A 15736-nucleotide genomic window follows, 5' to 3' on the forward strand; every position below is an offset into this window, starting at 1 on the left:
TTTTGAAGCCATGCTGCCGATTAGATTTACCACTTCACTGTGTGAGTAATCAGTACAACTGGCTGGTTGGACATAATAATACTATTGCTTTAAATGAAGTTAATATGCTCTGGATGTTGATGCTAGAGATTGACCTAGATATGACGACCATGCAGACATGCAGACCCTGGTCATTTGTTGCTCAAATTTTTGTTGCTTAGGCTTGTTTTTCTTGACCACAATGTTAAGATGTGATTTAGATGTTATTTAAACGGATGCTGGTTCATTGATTACTTGGTATCCTATAGTTTCAATGTCAACTCAAGATTCTTATTTTGACAGTATAATCTGGCTTACCTGCGATCCTTGTTTACTGAGGCACTACACTGTCTCTCTGCATTTGATGTACATTATGTGATTACCTTGCTTATTGTAAGTCGCCCTTGATAAAAGCGTCTCTAAATCCCTAAATTGTATGAAATCAGTTCCTCACTAAAATGAATTGGTTTTGTTTGGAAATCATTTTGGTTCCTTCATGGCTTAAGGAGGATTTATTGTGCAATACTACTGTATTTATTTGGCCATTGTTCAAATGTTTAAGATTTTCTGGGGGGGGGGGGGGTAATATTTATTGTTTGAAGGTATTGATCTGTTCAATGGTTCTATATAGCCTTTAAATTGTGTTGCCTATATTGATACAGGTCGATTATATTATGCAGATATAATATATATAATATATATATATAAATTGGTTAATGTACTGTAGCATCAAAATCAGTTTAACCACTTCGACCCTATTTTATGCTCCGGCTATTAAAAAAGTACCTGATGTGAGGTTTTGTGAGCTTGTAGATTTGAAAGAATTTTCAGATGGGGGTCCGCGGTCAAATACATAGGCTACAATGTGTCTGTGTCTGTGTCTGGTAAATGCCAGTTGTAAGTCGATCACAATAAGGGTAATATAAACTGGAGCAGGACTACAGTCTCAAAAAAAAGAAAGCCGTTATCTTGAGTAACATTTGCCAGATATTTCTTGAGTATCTTGAGTAACATTTGTTACTCAAGATATTTCATGAGTTTCTTGAGTAACATTTGTCACACAACATTTGTTTTGCAGTGCTGGCAGCCGCTTTCTGTGTGGTGACAAATGCGGGCGGGCAAGGTAGATATAACCTACAGTATAATCTACATGTGTATACTTTATCCAAACAACCGTGTGTGTGTGTGTGTGTGTGTGTGCGTGCGTGCGTGCGTGCGTGCGTGCGTGCGTGCGTGCGTGCGTGCGTGCGTGCGTGCGTGCGTGCGTGCGTGCGTGCGTGTGTGCTTGAGATAGTGAGAGACAGAGACACTGAAAGAGAGGAAAAATGATGAATAAAACAAAGCACGCAGGACAGACTGTATATACTGTACAGTGTGTACTATCTTTGTTCTTTCCATATAGAAAGACTCATCACCTGTGACAATGGAGAGAACGTTCACCGCCTAAGCTGTGGTACTGTATGATTGATAATTTACTGAATTACTATCTACTATGTATACTATACACACAGTATTTTATTTAAAGAAAATCACTCATTTAAAAAAAAAACGTTTTAAAATTAATATTTATCATGCATAATTTCGTTTTCTTAATCATTTAGCATTTGTTACATAGTAAATGTAATCTGGAATTGCATAAGTTTATGTTTTAGGCTAGTCATTTACTAGCTGAATTAGTAGAAATTAAGCTCAACGTTGTGAGCTTGTAGATATGCTATTTGTTTGTTAATGTACTTTGTTACTGCCCACCACTGGTGAAATATCTGTACAAGCTCTGATACTGAGTGGTTTTGTTTGTACAAGGCAGACTCATTTTCTGGTCAAAGTACAAACCTTAAAGACGGGGTGCCGTGATTTTCAGTGATTCCCCCCCCCCCCCCCCCCTAAAACATAATCATCAGGTATTATGGTTATACTAGGAGGAAGATTTTTTTCAAAAAAGTGTACAGAAAGTGTTAAAATTATGTTTTTATGTGGACACGCCTCCAGTTCATTAAGTATACCTGGTTCTCACCTTAGCACCTCCTCCACCACCTTAGCATCACCCACCTGTCCTAGTCCCTCCTCCTCCTCATGCCCACACCTGCTGTGTTATGATAATGAGGGGGAGGGCATGTTTTTACTATGTCACTAAAGCGCTGTTTTTCTATTGGCACGTTTGACCCTCAAGGTTTCAGCCTCCAGGAAGAAACTCAAAGTAGTCAGAGAAGACATAAAACACCATAAAAACACCACCAGGGGGCTTAATAAAGTTCTATCAACCTCATAGACACATGAAAAACAGAAAAAGTGCAAAACCATGGCACCACCTCTTTAAATTATTGCAAGCACAGTGAAAAAGAGGTTATAGTAGTGAATCCGAAGGGCAAAGCAATATGTGATACACCAATGTCACCCAAATTAAAACAATAATCAAAACAATAAAGACAATAATCAAAACAATAAAGAATCAATCAAAGTATTGTCTCTTCAAGTCTCCCTTCTTTTTTTCTCTCATTGCCTGACACCCCCACCACCACCACCACTGTCTGCCACCCCATCTGTTTTGTGGGTAACAGAGAATGGAGTGATCAAAGTGGAAAAAGCATTGTATGGACGTGCAGATGGAGAGACTTGCAGTGACGGCAGACCTCCTACCGAGCTTGCTAACACAGCATGCTCTCAGGATGGCACTTTGGGCGTCCTTGCACAAAGGTACTCTCCGGCACTCCTGGCCCGATCGCAGCGAAACTGTGCACACACACACTCCCTGCATGCCAGAGCAGAACCTGTGCCCCAAATCTTTCAGATTGACCTGTTATAGCGCCACTAGGAGGCCGATTCTTGCAAAACACTTTTTTATATTACTCCTACAGATTTTGTCCAAACATCACACAAATCGGTACACAGTATCTCTATAGTCATGTGATCAAGACGGATCTGTCCGGTTTTTCATATTCCATCCTGATTGGCTAACATTGGCTTCCAAAGTTTGCAGGAATGGTCGGTTTTGAACAAAATGCCACAAATCATGAACGCAGGTTGCGATTGAAATTTTGCACGCACATTCCCATTAGGCCAAGGAAAAAATGCCACCATTTTCACATTGTCCTGTTACAGCGCCACCAGGAGGGTAATTTTTGCAAAACATTTATTTTTAACATAATGCCTCAAACCATGAATGCAGCGTCCGATTGCCGTGAAAGGTCGAGGTAGAAATTGCACCCTTTTCACATTGGCCTATTATAGCGCCACCTGGAGGCCACAATAACCTACCTGACCTGGCGGAGACCTGTGCTCCGAGGAGCACTTTTTCTTGTTGTAGCTATTTCTGTTTCAAACTCTTTTTTTGGCACCCATCATCTTTTATTACATTAAAGGTTTAATGACATTCACTTTTACACCACATTCAAAGTCTTTGTCCTGGTCCTTCAAAAGTGTACAAAAAGTTTTAAGTGAAAATTCCATTCCAGTGATCCATGGCAGGTGTTTTTCTCTCACATTTCTAAAGCCTTTTCAACTGCAATGAAAAAAGAAATCTTTGCCTGCGGGTGTCGCTGGTGAGGGATTTTGCCTGTCAATCATCGCCTCTGCTCCGCCCCCCCCAAAGGAAAGGATAGGGGAGGGGAGGGGCAAGGAGGAGAGTGGGCGGGATTATTCGACTGTGACCTCACTGTCGAAGGGCCAAGCTCAGATTACTTTTCAGCCTAATTATTCAGAAAACCCCAGACCACAGAAAATCCACTGAATGTTCTAAGTTCAGGTTTTTTGGGTGTAATTGAGGTCATAAAACCCCAAATAAAACATTGAAAATAAAAAAAGTGAAAATGAATGTCATGATACCTTTAAGTGAGTTGGCAAAGATGCCAAGATAATGTTTGGACACCTGTTCCGAATAACTAGAGAATAGTTTGGTGTAAGAAATAAGGTATATGCTCTAATAGCACTTGTACAGCAGTGGTGGGAAATGTACAACATCAATATTTTACCAGAGGCTTCAAATACTTACAGTATCAATGTAAAAGTAGGCTATTATGCAGAATGGCCCAAATCACAATCATATTAGCCCATTGGATTGTAATGACTTAGTAATGCATTAAATATGTTGTAAATATGCATAACTTTAGTCAAAAGATGGTAAAGTTGGGGCTTATTTTAATTACTTTATGTGCTGTTTGTGGTAGCTTAACCTATAATAATCGATCATAATTGATCAATTGTATATTTTCTATTAATAATCTAAATCTGCAAAGCAACTTTACAGTCTTTGTAGTGGTTAGTGGTGTAGAAGTATAGTAAAGTATAACAAAAATTAAATTAAAAGTATCTCAAAGTTGTACTTAAGTAGGACTTGGTTAAATGTACTAAGATACTTTTCAGCACATGTAGACCATCAGTATGTACACTGTACAGTGAACAGTATGAACCTGTACAGTATGTTCTTCCCCCAGGTGTGATGGTAAGAAAGTGTGTGAACTGAGCGTTAACGCCTTCCGTTCTTCTGACCCCTGCGTTGGCACCTTCAAATACCTGGATTCTACCCACACCTGCCTCCCAGCAAGTCAGTAGAATGGGTGCTTGCATCACTAATGAAATAGCTGTTCATACAATAATAACTGAAAGTGATGTCTAATCTATGTTAATCATGATCCTTTTACAGTTTCTGTTATGGCATGTGAGCATTCTGTGGCCCACCTATATTGTGGTAAGTCATGTAATTTCCCATTATACAGTGTGTGGTCCACATAATAACAGCATGCTTAACATACACACACACACACACACACACACACACACACACACACACACACACACACACACACACACACACACACACACATCACACACACACACACACACACACACACACACACACACACACACACACACACACACACACACACACACACACACACACACACACACACACACACACACACACACACCTTTCCTATGCTCACTAGAGCTACAACTTAGCAATTATTCTATTGACTTTCAATTAATCGAATTATCAAGAAGCGTGTTTTTTATTTATTTAAACAATTATATACAAATCAATTAACTACTTAGGCATTGTTTTATACTTATTACTATGATCTACAAGCTCACAACGCATTCCTTTGACGATAAATGCATTTTTTTTTTAAATGTTTGCCTGTGATGACAAAATGGGGATCGATTGTTAATCTTTGATTAAATTATCGATTATCGATTATTTTTGTCTCCGCCAGGCCGAAAGGCATGGCGAGAGAGTATGTTTTACCCCCTGTCCGTCCGTCCGTCCGTCCGTCCGTGTGTGTGTGTCCGTGTGTCCATCTGTCTGTGAACAGCTAATCTCCGGCACCGTTGGCCCGGTCGCTGTGAAACTGTGCACACACACTCCCGGGGTGCCAATTCAGAACCTCTGCCCCATTTTCTTTACATGGCCCTGTTATAGCGCCACCAGGAGGCCGATTTGTGCAAAACCCATTTTTTTATATTACTCCTACAGATTGTATCCAAACATCACGCAAATCAGGACACAGTATCTCTCAAGTGCTACTTCCTATTACACAGTATGTAGTCATGTGATCAACACGGATCTGTCTGATTTTCCATATTCCATCCTGATTGGCTAATAGTGTATGTCATTGTGTATTTTAGTGAATGTTTCATATAGATTCTTGTAAACCATGTTTTTTCTGATCTATAGACCCAGTAGGACACAAAAAACCCGGTTTACATTTTTTTTCCCCCGCCCTGGCACTATTTTGGCACCATGGCAACATTTGGCAATGTGACGCAATATTTTATGTCTGTCTGTATGTCTGTCGACATCTTTTCTTCAAATCTGCATGGCCAATTTTCACCAAATTGTGTATGATGTGTCCCAGAAGACCCTATAAAAAGTTCACCATGATCGGCCCATAGGTGGCGCTACAGCAACCAATTCAAAACGCAAATTCATGATTACTTACAAACTACTCATCAAATATTTATCAAATTTGATGGGTTGTTGCATCATGAGCTGAGGCACAACCTCTGAAAATCTGACCACAATCCACCTATAGGTGGCGCTACAGCAACAGATTCAATATGCAAATACACAATGGTGCAAGAGCTACCTGACGATTTTTTACAAAAACCTTATTTAAACAGAAACAGAAAGTGTTTATTTTCAATTCAAAGGGTTTATTTGTCTTGAACCTTTGATAAAATGGAACATGGATCCTTGATAATAAGAAAACAAAAATAATAATACTCCCCCCTCCAGAGAAAAAATATATAAAGAAATGCTCAACAGTACACATTCTCAACTTAACAAATCAACAAAGAATCAATCACTGTAGGCATCATCGTCATCACTCTCAGCATCATCATTTGGAAGATTTTTACATGAATCTTCTGCAGCTTCACATTTGCAGAGCTCTGTGCATGGAAGATTATTGACTTTGCAAGAACAGCGGCCGCTGCACTTGCTGGCAACACATGCACACTTGACTAGTTCTACGACTGCCTCTGGTGCAGGTGGAACCTTTGAGACTACAGGGACACAACTTCCATCCTCTTGCTGCCTCCATCCCAAAGATAGTGGATCTAAAACCTTTGGCTGAGCCACAATGTCTTGTGCCCATACATTTGCTTGCCAATGTGCTCGCAGGATATGTTCTATGATGGACCCTTGCGTTGGACATATCTTTTCCACACCCTGATTGGCCTTGAGCTGTTTAAACATGTGCCACCGAAGTACTTCAGCTGATTCATAGCCAGGTTTGAAGAGCTGACACATAAACTTTTCACACCCAGCTAACACCTCTGAGGATGGATAAGGGCCAACACCAAGCTCAGCAAGTGCATGGAGTACATCATCACCAGCCTTCATGAATGATTTGAAGCAGGTAGATTTTCCTCTGATGTGACCAGTGGTATCACAACCAGTAAGCGTGTGAAATCCTGGCAATGCTGCTGCTCGTTCAGGACCAATGGCCATGTAGATGGGTCTCAGTTTTATCATCCGTCTTTGATCTCCAGTGCCCATGATGATTGCGCTCTCTGGTTGAAGGTCTGGTACCCTTCGAAGGGCAAGTACCAACACATCAGTGTCACATGAGTATATATGTGGTGTTTTACCTAAACGACTCACTGCTACTGCATACAGAACCAGTAATGTGTCTGCCTCTTCTTGTGTACTTGTGACGTTCACCACGTACTTGTGTTTGTGGACATGACACCCTTGTGTGTGTGTGTTGTGATTGGCAGTTTGCAAAGCTCAACAGCTTTTTGTGCAAGGTAGAGAACAAGGTTGACCTTGGTTTCCTTGGTTCCCAGAAAAGCCTTGAAGTCTTTGATCGGTGTGGAATCTTCTATTTTGTACCCCTTGTCTTGTGCTCTTCCTGCTGTACGGATTTGTCTTGTTCGGTCCTTCATGGATTTTGTGACTGTATAGTTGTCAAATAGCAGGTATATATCTGTGTATTCTCGTGCCTTCATGTCAACACTCCGAGTAAAACATTCTGCAAGATCTCTGCAACATTTTATTTCACCTTTCCGGACAACCATCTCCTGCACGACTGCCATGCCATCAATCAAGATACTGGTCAACATGTGTGCTGATGGGCTACTCTGCATTTCTATCGATTCTTCAGGAGATGCAGTCCCTGAAACCACTCCTTCCAATTCATGGATAAGAGCAGACTTGGCTGAAATCGGAAACAGAGAACCATCAGACTTCATTAGGCTTGCATTGTGATCCGCAAATTCGTATGTTCCCACAACGTTCTGCAGGTCAAGTTCTCTAGAGGACTTGGCAACGAGAAGCAGGCGAACAAACAGTGAGTTGGTTGATTTCAAGCTGACTACCTCAGATGATGCCTTAAGCTTGATAGTTTTGCATCCATCTTTCCAGGTCAGATACTTAAGCTTTGACATTTTGTCCCACATGTTCTTTTCCCCTCTGACCCTCTCATTCACAAAAAATCCAAGTTCTCTGCTCCCTCGTAACTCAATGTCCAAGACATCGTTCTGTACTGCTGTTGTCATTATTTGTTTGGAAACAAAGTTGACTAGGTAACTTAATTTCACTTCATTTCACTTAGCTAGTACATACATGAGAAATAACGTTGCAATTACAGAATTACATGAAAATCGTTCTGGTTATCCTTTCATGAAAATTGTCCTGAAAATCTTCTATTTGATTCTTGAATCTGTTGTTGTTGCGCCACCTATAGGTGGATTGTGGTCAAATTTTCAGAGTTTGTGCCTCAGCTCATGATGCATGATCCATCAAATTTGATAAAAAAATCTACGAGTAGTTTGTAAGTAATCATGAATTTGCTTTTTGAATTGGTTGCTGTAGCGCCACCTATTGGCCGTTCATGGTGAAAGTTTTATGGCGTCTTCTGGGACACATCATACATTTGTGCACCAAATCTGGTGAAGATTGGCCATGCAGATTTGAAGAAATGATGTTGACAGAAATACAGACAGACATAAAATACTGCGTCACATTGCCAAATGTTGCAATGGTGCCAAAATAGTGCCAGGGCAGGGGAAAAAAATGTAAACCGCTTTTTTTGTGTCCTACTGGGTCCATAGAACAGAAAAAACATGGTTTACAAGAATCTATATGAAACATTCACTTAACTTCTTTTTGCTACATAACTACATACACTATAAGGTTGGCTTCCAAAGTTTGCAGGATTGGTCCGTTTTGGACTAAATGCGTTTTTAACTATGACTGCACCGATCTGCGTGAAACTTTGCACGCATACTCCCTAGAGGCCAAGGAAAAACATCTGCCCTGCATTTTTCACATTAGCCATTTATAGCGCCACCAGTAGGCCGACTTATGTAAAACACATGTTTTGATATTAAGCCTTCAGATTTTATAAAACATTCACACAAGTCGGTACACATGATCTGTATAGTCAAGTGATCAAGATGGATCTGTTTGATTTTTCATATTCCATCCTGATTGGCTAACATTGACATCAAAAGTTTGCAGGAGTGGCCTGTTTTGAACAAAATGCCGCAAATCATGAACGCAGCGTCCGATTGCGGTGGAACTTTGCACGCACATTCGCACTAGGTTGAAGAACAAACGCCACCCTTTTAACACTGCCCTGTTATAGCGCCACCAGGAGGCCGATTTTTCTTTTTTATATAACTCCTACAAATTTTGTCCAAACATCTGCAAATCACTACACATTATGTCTCTAGTCAAGTGATCAAGATGGTTCCGTCCGATTTTTCATATTCCATCCTGATTGGCGAATTCCGAACATTGCTGGCCCACAATAACCTACCTGACCTGGCAGAGACCTGTGCTCTGAGGAGCACTTTTTCTAGTTTACAAATCAATTTGTTTGATTAACTGTTGCACCCTTACATCTCACTCTCTCCCTCTGTATTTGCCTTCCTCCTCTCAGATGTAGGGCAGATCATTGCTGTGCGTGGTGCAGATTACGGTCGCCGTGATCATACCACATGCTCCTACAAACGCCCTGAAGCCCAACTCCAAAACGTTGACTGCTCAAGTCCAGCTACCAAAGTTGCTGAAAGGTTTGTCAGATAAGGCCAGATGAGGCAGATATATACAGTTTATCAGAACTCCACAGGAGCACGTGTTTATTAGAACAGATCAATATCAGTTTGAAAAATATATATATATAAATGTGTAATCAATCAATATGTTGATAACCGATTGTCTCGCATAGCCAGACAATCGGATATCTCCACCTATCTCCGCCTACCAATTATCTAGATACATTTAAATTCATTGTACGTGCTTCATGACTGAATGCCTCCTCCCAGATTTGCATTGGTAAAAATAACACCAAAACACAATATCATCAACAAATATAAAACACTATATTTACAAAGTAGAAAAAGAACTGCCGGCAGTGAATGCCATCCCCTTTCTATGGGAAAAATGGCGTTGGAACAACAGATGTTCAGGAGGCGGGGATACACACCTTTACTCCGCCCCCTTACCAATCTACCTGGCGCTATTTATACTTTGTCAGAACTACCCAGAAGCCCCTTATTCGCTTTCGTACATCCGTACTCAAGCTCATAACGTTTTCTTAACGAGCTTGAGTACGAAGTACGAAACGCGAGTAAGGGGTTTCTGGGTAGTTCTGATGTGTATAAAGCGCGCCAGGTAGATTGGTAAAGGGGGCGGAGTAAAGGTGTGTATCCCCGCCTCCTGAACATCTGTTGTTCCAACGCCATTTCACGAGGCAAAGAAACACACCTTTATGGAAAGTTTAGGGTATTTATTGAATATTGGATACATAGAATAATGGAGGGAAATGAAAGGGGTTCCGGGGAGGGTCGCAGACCCTGGAGTCTTTGGGGAGGAGGTCGTTAGCGTGGTCGGCATGGCGGCTTGGACGGCTGTTAGCGTAGTCGGCACGGCACGCATGGACTGTTACCCCCAAAGAGAGACAAATAGAGCAACGACTAAACTAAAAGATTATGGCTGGTCTGTTTTGGTAAGCCCCATAAAAAACGTGAAAACTGGTCTGGACTGGGGAGCAGAGTAGCGTGGTGGTGTTATAGCCGTGTGGCAGGACTAGAAAGGGGGGGGGGGGGGTGTGGAGGACAATTAGCTAGGGCTAGGGGGTTTGGGGGGGTTCTGGGGGCATGAGGCCCGGGCGTGGGCTCCGCCGCAGTGGCTGCAGACATGGAGCAGCTTGCAAGAGCTGGCTGAGCAACCTAAGTCGTTAAAATTATTACAAACCATGCTTTTGCCGCAGAACAAAACGGGGCGCCCACGCCGGTCAGTGGTTCTGTTGTTGGCTGGGTAGATGGGTGAGGGGGTGGGGGGATGGCAAGGGGGGGGAGGGAAGGGGAGTTGGGGGCTGGAAGCCACAGTGGCTGGAGCCGGGGTGGGGCTGGGAGCTGCGAAAGCGCACAAGCTGGCGGGGTGGGCGGAGTTGCCGCATAGTGAGCAGGTTTCTGCCACCCTGCCTGCGGAGAGCCGGCAATACAGCTCGAGGTCTAGGCGACCCCAGTAGGTGCCAAGGTTCCACTGCTGGAGCCTGGCAGCGGCTGTGGAGGAGAACTGGCGGTGGTACTCCTGGAAGAGGATTCCTCCGAAACGGACAGCTAGATCGAGTACCACCGCCATGTAGTCGTCCAGCTCCTGTCGCCGGGCTGGGAAAACGGAGCAGATAACGTCTCTGTAGATGCCGAAAGCCAGGCAGAACTCCGCAACGGTGAGTGGAGCGGAACGGGTAGGGGTGGAGTTGCGGAGTTGGATCTGGATGCCGCCGCAGTCCAGGAACCGTGGCTCGGTGTTGCTGTCGGAGGGGCGGAGGAGGGAAGCCAGGTCGACATGGTTGCCCTGAAGGATCTGGTTGCGGAGGGCAGGTGGGATTGGTTGGGGGTTCCTGGAAAGCGCGTTGGCCGGTGGGTCAACTGGTAGGGCTGTGGAGAGAGAAAAGGGGGGGGGTGGATGGGGGGAGGGGGTATTGAGGGGAAGACAGGAAAGAACAGGGGGGGAAAGAGAAGCGATGCCACCGCTGGTTGTAGATACGTTTTCAGCATAGGTATCGGTCCATGAGTGCCGTGCTGACTACGCCATCGGCCGTCCACGTGTACTGTGCTGACTACGCTAACGACCTCCTCCCCAAAAACTCCAGGGTCGGCGACCCTCCCCGGAACCCCTTTCACTTCCCTCCATTACATTCTATGTATTCAATAAATACCCTAAACTTTCCATAAAGGTGTGTTTCTTTGCCTAGTGAAGTGAGTTTACCTCCCCTTTTGGTCTCCTGAAAGATGGATTTTCAGGCCTGTTTTGAAGGAAGCCAGTGATCCTAGTGTATATAGCTATAGTTCCCATTTCATCATGATCTGTAGGCCTATGATTTCGTTAGCCTTGCCCATATGCTGGAAAGACAAGCTCCGCCTCTATAGGAATAGAATGACTTCTTATCCTGTCTTAAAGACAAAGTGAGTTACATTAAGTTTCCACCTGGCAACTCAGGTAAATAAATTAGCAGGTGGGGTGTTGACTGAGTTACTTCAGGTGTACTTTTTTTTAACCCCTTAAACACCAGCATCCGTATTCTGGGAAAACGTTCGCAGAAAATAGCAGATCGACAAGCTCACAACACGTTGCGTGCTATTTTCAGCGAAGATATTTAATGTATAGCAAAAACTGAAAATACACTAGTATAGATCCCTGAGGGACTCCGCTCAACAACGTATGGGGTTTAAGAAAATGTAAAACAGTTATATGTGTAGACACATCACCCTCTACTGGAAACATATTATATAGACGGCAACATCGTTGTGCGTGTGTGTGTGTGTGTGTGTGTGTGTGTGTGTGTGTGTGTGTGTGTGTGTGTGTGTGTGTGTGTGTGTGTGTGTGTGTGTGTGTGTGTGTGTGTGTGTGTGTGTGTGTGTGTGTGTGTGTGTGTGTGTGCACGCACGTGCGTGTGTGTGTGTGTGTGTGTGTGCGCACGTGCGTGTGCGCATGCACGTGTGCGTGTGTGTGTGAGTGTGTGTGTGTGTAGCTTTATGTTTTTTTCTTTTTATGTTATTGTTTAATGCTGCTAGAATGTCAGAGGAGCCGAACAAAATAGATCTTAAAAGATTAAGATTAAGATCACCTTGAACCAATGAATATCCCAAACTAAAATTCATTTGGAAATTAACTCCAGGATTGCACGGAACAGGCTCCATTATACTAACTAGACTCACAAACAAACAACATTAGTGGGAACACACTATCAATAATAATATGCCATACAAATTAAAATGAGTGTGTGCTAGCTTTCAACTATTGCTCAAGAACTGCAGGCTAATTTGCTTGCTTTTTTGAATTTTATATTTTTGAGTATTTGACTGAAGGGAGAATTAAAAGTGAGACTTTATTTTCTCTCAGATGTTTGTTAAATATGAATGGCATCGCCTTTCATCCCCATCTCAGAGCACCTGAGTATAATGTGGTTACGTGCTCATACTTGTGATCATTCATGGCCTTTCCTTTCCTGCATCCACAGCTGCAATGGAAAGAATAAATGTACCATCAATGTGAGCAACTCAGTGCTTGGAGACCCCTGTGTTGGCACTTTCAAGTACACGGAGGTGGCTTACTCATGTGTGTGTAAGTATCTCCCAGACTATTTTGAACTGCTTCACACACCTGAAACTTGACATTATGGTCGAGTCCATATATAATATGTTTTAGGGAAAAGGTGACATCACAGGGATATATCAACATAATCGTGTTAGCATTTGAGCATGCAGCAAAGTATTGCCTATTCTGCAGTGGTTGTCTATGTTTTCTACCAGAAAATAGACACACTAAAGTCTGCAGTTTGTGCAGAACCAAATCCTCATAAACTGCACTAAGTTTACCCCGAATGTAGACTCTGTGAATGGGTTCATGTACTTAATTGCACTGACATTTACTATCAACGGATGATCAACAGTGACAATACTTCACTGTTGTATGTAATATTTCTACATCTTTCTAAATGTATTTTGTCAATTTCTTTTCTGCAGATCCAGAGGTCTAAAAGTCCGACTTAAAGTCCCAATAATAAGAATGTTGTGCAAGAGAAGTGAAGTGCACAAGCATAACTGATGCACGATTCGAAGAACATGGAGCTTCAGCAGACACTTCTTTATGCAATACGTATATGCAGTACAGCATTGATTCAACTTGGAACAAGTTTTGAACAAAGATGATACAGGCATTATATAGGTCATTCTACCAGCTATAGGGTCAGTTGTTATCTCATCTTGTTTGGCTAACTGGATCCCTTACCCAACTCCCATAATGTATACTTACATTTAATTCCACCATCTCTGCTTTAAAAAAAACTAACACCCCATTGTGTCATCTCCAACAAACGTAACCTTTGGTTATGTTTAATATACCTTTTTGTCAACTAATGGTGTTTGAACGGATTTATGAACGGTGAATAACTTGAGGTCCTCATTGATAACCATGATTGTGTTCGAACATATTAAGACAGATTTGTGTTTATTTTTTTAATTGTTGTTCATAATGCCTACATTACTTCATAATTTCAGTCAACATAATGACCGCAGATTAATAAGTGTTAATTAGGAATGAGATTTGCCCGGTAATATACCCTTTCTCTTCAAACAGAGAATGAATTAACTATTAAACTAACCAAAATGACTTTTCTGAGTGCGATCCTTTCCTTATATAAATGTTGATAGACGACTAGGATAGCCCAGGCAGTAGGAATACCTACATTAATGTAGTATCTCCTAAAACAGCCATGAAGTCTGGAACGATCTTCATCAGAGGAGCAGATGTCTTGACCATTGCCTTATCTTACCCAAGTTACCTAGATGAACTCTAATGTCTCAAACTTACCATGGGTCGCTACGACTCAGTCTGGCCATCCATGGGGATGTGACAATACATCTTCACATCTATCATAACCACTATATCAGTGTCATAAAAGTGTATAAAATCTGTAACTATACATTAAAGTACTTTAATACTAGTATTCAGCAAGCATGTGTGTAATGGAGACCAAGGGTTCCGTTACTTGGGATGTTTGTATGGACAGTAGAAATGGGCATATGTATTTGGGTATTTCGTGTTTGTTGCTGATTGGGAGGCAGAGGAGCAGGAGGGGCTGGCCAGCCCACCTGCGTAAAAGAAAACAGTGTGGCAGCGAATTGTAATTTTTTTGGCCATAAACTGAAATCTAACATACTAGCAATACAGGTAAAATAAAATGCTTGCACAACTAACCTGTCATGTCTGCTACGGTGTTCCAGCAAAAGAGTTTCTTAAGGGGCTGGGCACCTTTTAAAGTTTCCGCAGCAGTACGGCATGGAATGTTAATTGACTTGGGAGGATTACAGCATGTTATGTTTAGTAGTGGGTCTTATTATGGGGTGGGTGATTTGATTTTGTATTTTGTATTAACTATGGTGATGATTTGTGGGCATAGGCATGTCTTATATATATATGTATTTATATCTATCTATGTGGTTAGGAATTACCCCCAGTGGATGGTATCGTCCAGGTAATTGCCTGCAGCCATGGCAGCTGGTAACCCTAGATAGGCTGGATGAATTGACAGGCCTTGTTAAGTAATTAATTCAGACTCAGACAGCCGGCAGAGACCAGAAATGGGAGAACGACTCCTTCCACCCAGAACAAAGGTGGAGAGATCTATAATCTATAAGTCACCAGTTCCAGCAGATGCAGGCTCAAGTGAGGGGAGCAGAACGACAGCAGCGCCAGGAGAAGGATGTTGCAGTGGGCCCGATGATGAATAGAGTGAGGTGGACTGAGGAGTGCAACAGAGCTTTTGAGGACCTCAGTTATAACTCGAAAAAGTGCTCCTCTGAGCACAGGTTTCCGCCAGGTCAGGTAGGTTATTGTGGCCTCCTGGTGGCGCTATAACAGGCCAATGTGAAAAGGGTGCCATTTCTTCTTCGGCCTAGTGGGAATGTGCGTACAAAATATCATGGAAATCGTATGCTTTGTTAATGATTTGAGGGATTTTGTTCCCTCAAACTAACCAATCCTGCAAACTTTGGAAGCCAATCTTAGCCAATCAGGATGGAGTATGGAAAATCGGACAGATCCGTGTCGATCACATGACTATAGAGATACTGTGTACCGATGTGTGTGATTTGTGGACAGAATCTGAATGAGTAATATAAAAAAATGTGTTTTACAAAAATCAGCCTCCTGGTGGCGCTATAATAGGCCGATCGGAAAAATGTGGTGTGTGTGTGCACAGTT

The 15736-nt window shown here is 42.3% G+C and overlaps 1 protein-coding gene across 2 annotated transcripts; it reads left to right on the plus strand.

Moving 5' to 3' along the window:
* On the plus strand, nucleotides 1-14144 carry LOC308098223 (L-rhamnose-binding lectin SML-like). Of its 2 annotated transcripts, none has more exons than XM_080446483.1 (9): nucleotides 1-41; nucleotides 1097-1141; nucleotides 1421-1471; nucleotides 2577-2712; nucleotides 4449-4558; nucleotides 4658-4702; nucleotides 9405-9537; nucleotides 12993-13096; nucleotides 13498-14144. In XM_080446483.1, the coding sequence occupies exons 1-9, from the start codon at nucleotides 11-13 to the stop codon at nucleotides 13509-13511; spliced, it is 669 nt and encodes a 222-aa protein (XP_080302609.1). In that variant the 5' UTR covers nucleotides 1-10; the 3' UTR covers nucleotides 13512-14144. The 2 variants fall into 2 exon arrangements, with proteins under 2 accessions (XP_080302609.1, XP_080302610.1); XM_080446484.1 differs by having other exon boundaries at nucleotides 12993-13092; nucleotides 13506-14144.
* The last annotated feature ends 1592 nt before the right edge of the window (nucleotides 14145-15736 follow it).

The sequence above is a fragment of the Gymnoscopelus braueri genome, assembly GCF_963280865.1.
Source record: "Gymnoscopelus braueri genome assembly, chromosome: 13".
Taxonomy (NCBI): Eukaryota; Metazoa; Chordata; class Actinopteri; order Myctophiformes; family Myctophidae; genus Gymnoscopelus; species Gymnoscopelus braueri.

Coding starts and splice junctions, on each gene's coding strand:
- LOC308098223 (XM_080446483.1), top strand. CDS start 11: ATGCTGCCGATTAGATTTACCACTTCACTGT. Junction 1,472..2,576: donor CGTTCACCGCCTAAGCTGTG/GTACTGTATGAT, acceptor TGTGGGTAACAG/AGAATGGAGTGATCAAAGTG. Junction 4,703..9,404: donor TGTGGCCCACCTATATTGTG/GTAAGTCATGTA, acceptor TCCTCCTCTCAG/ATGTAGGGCAGATCATTGCT.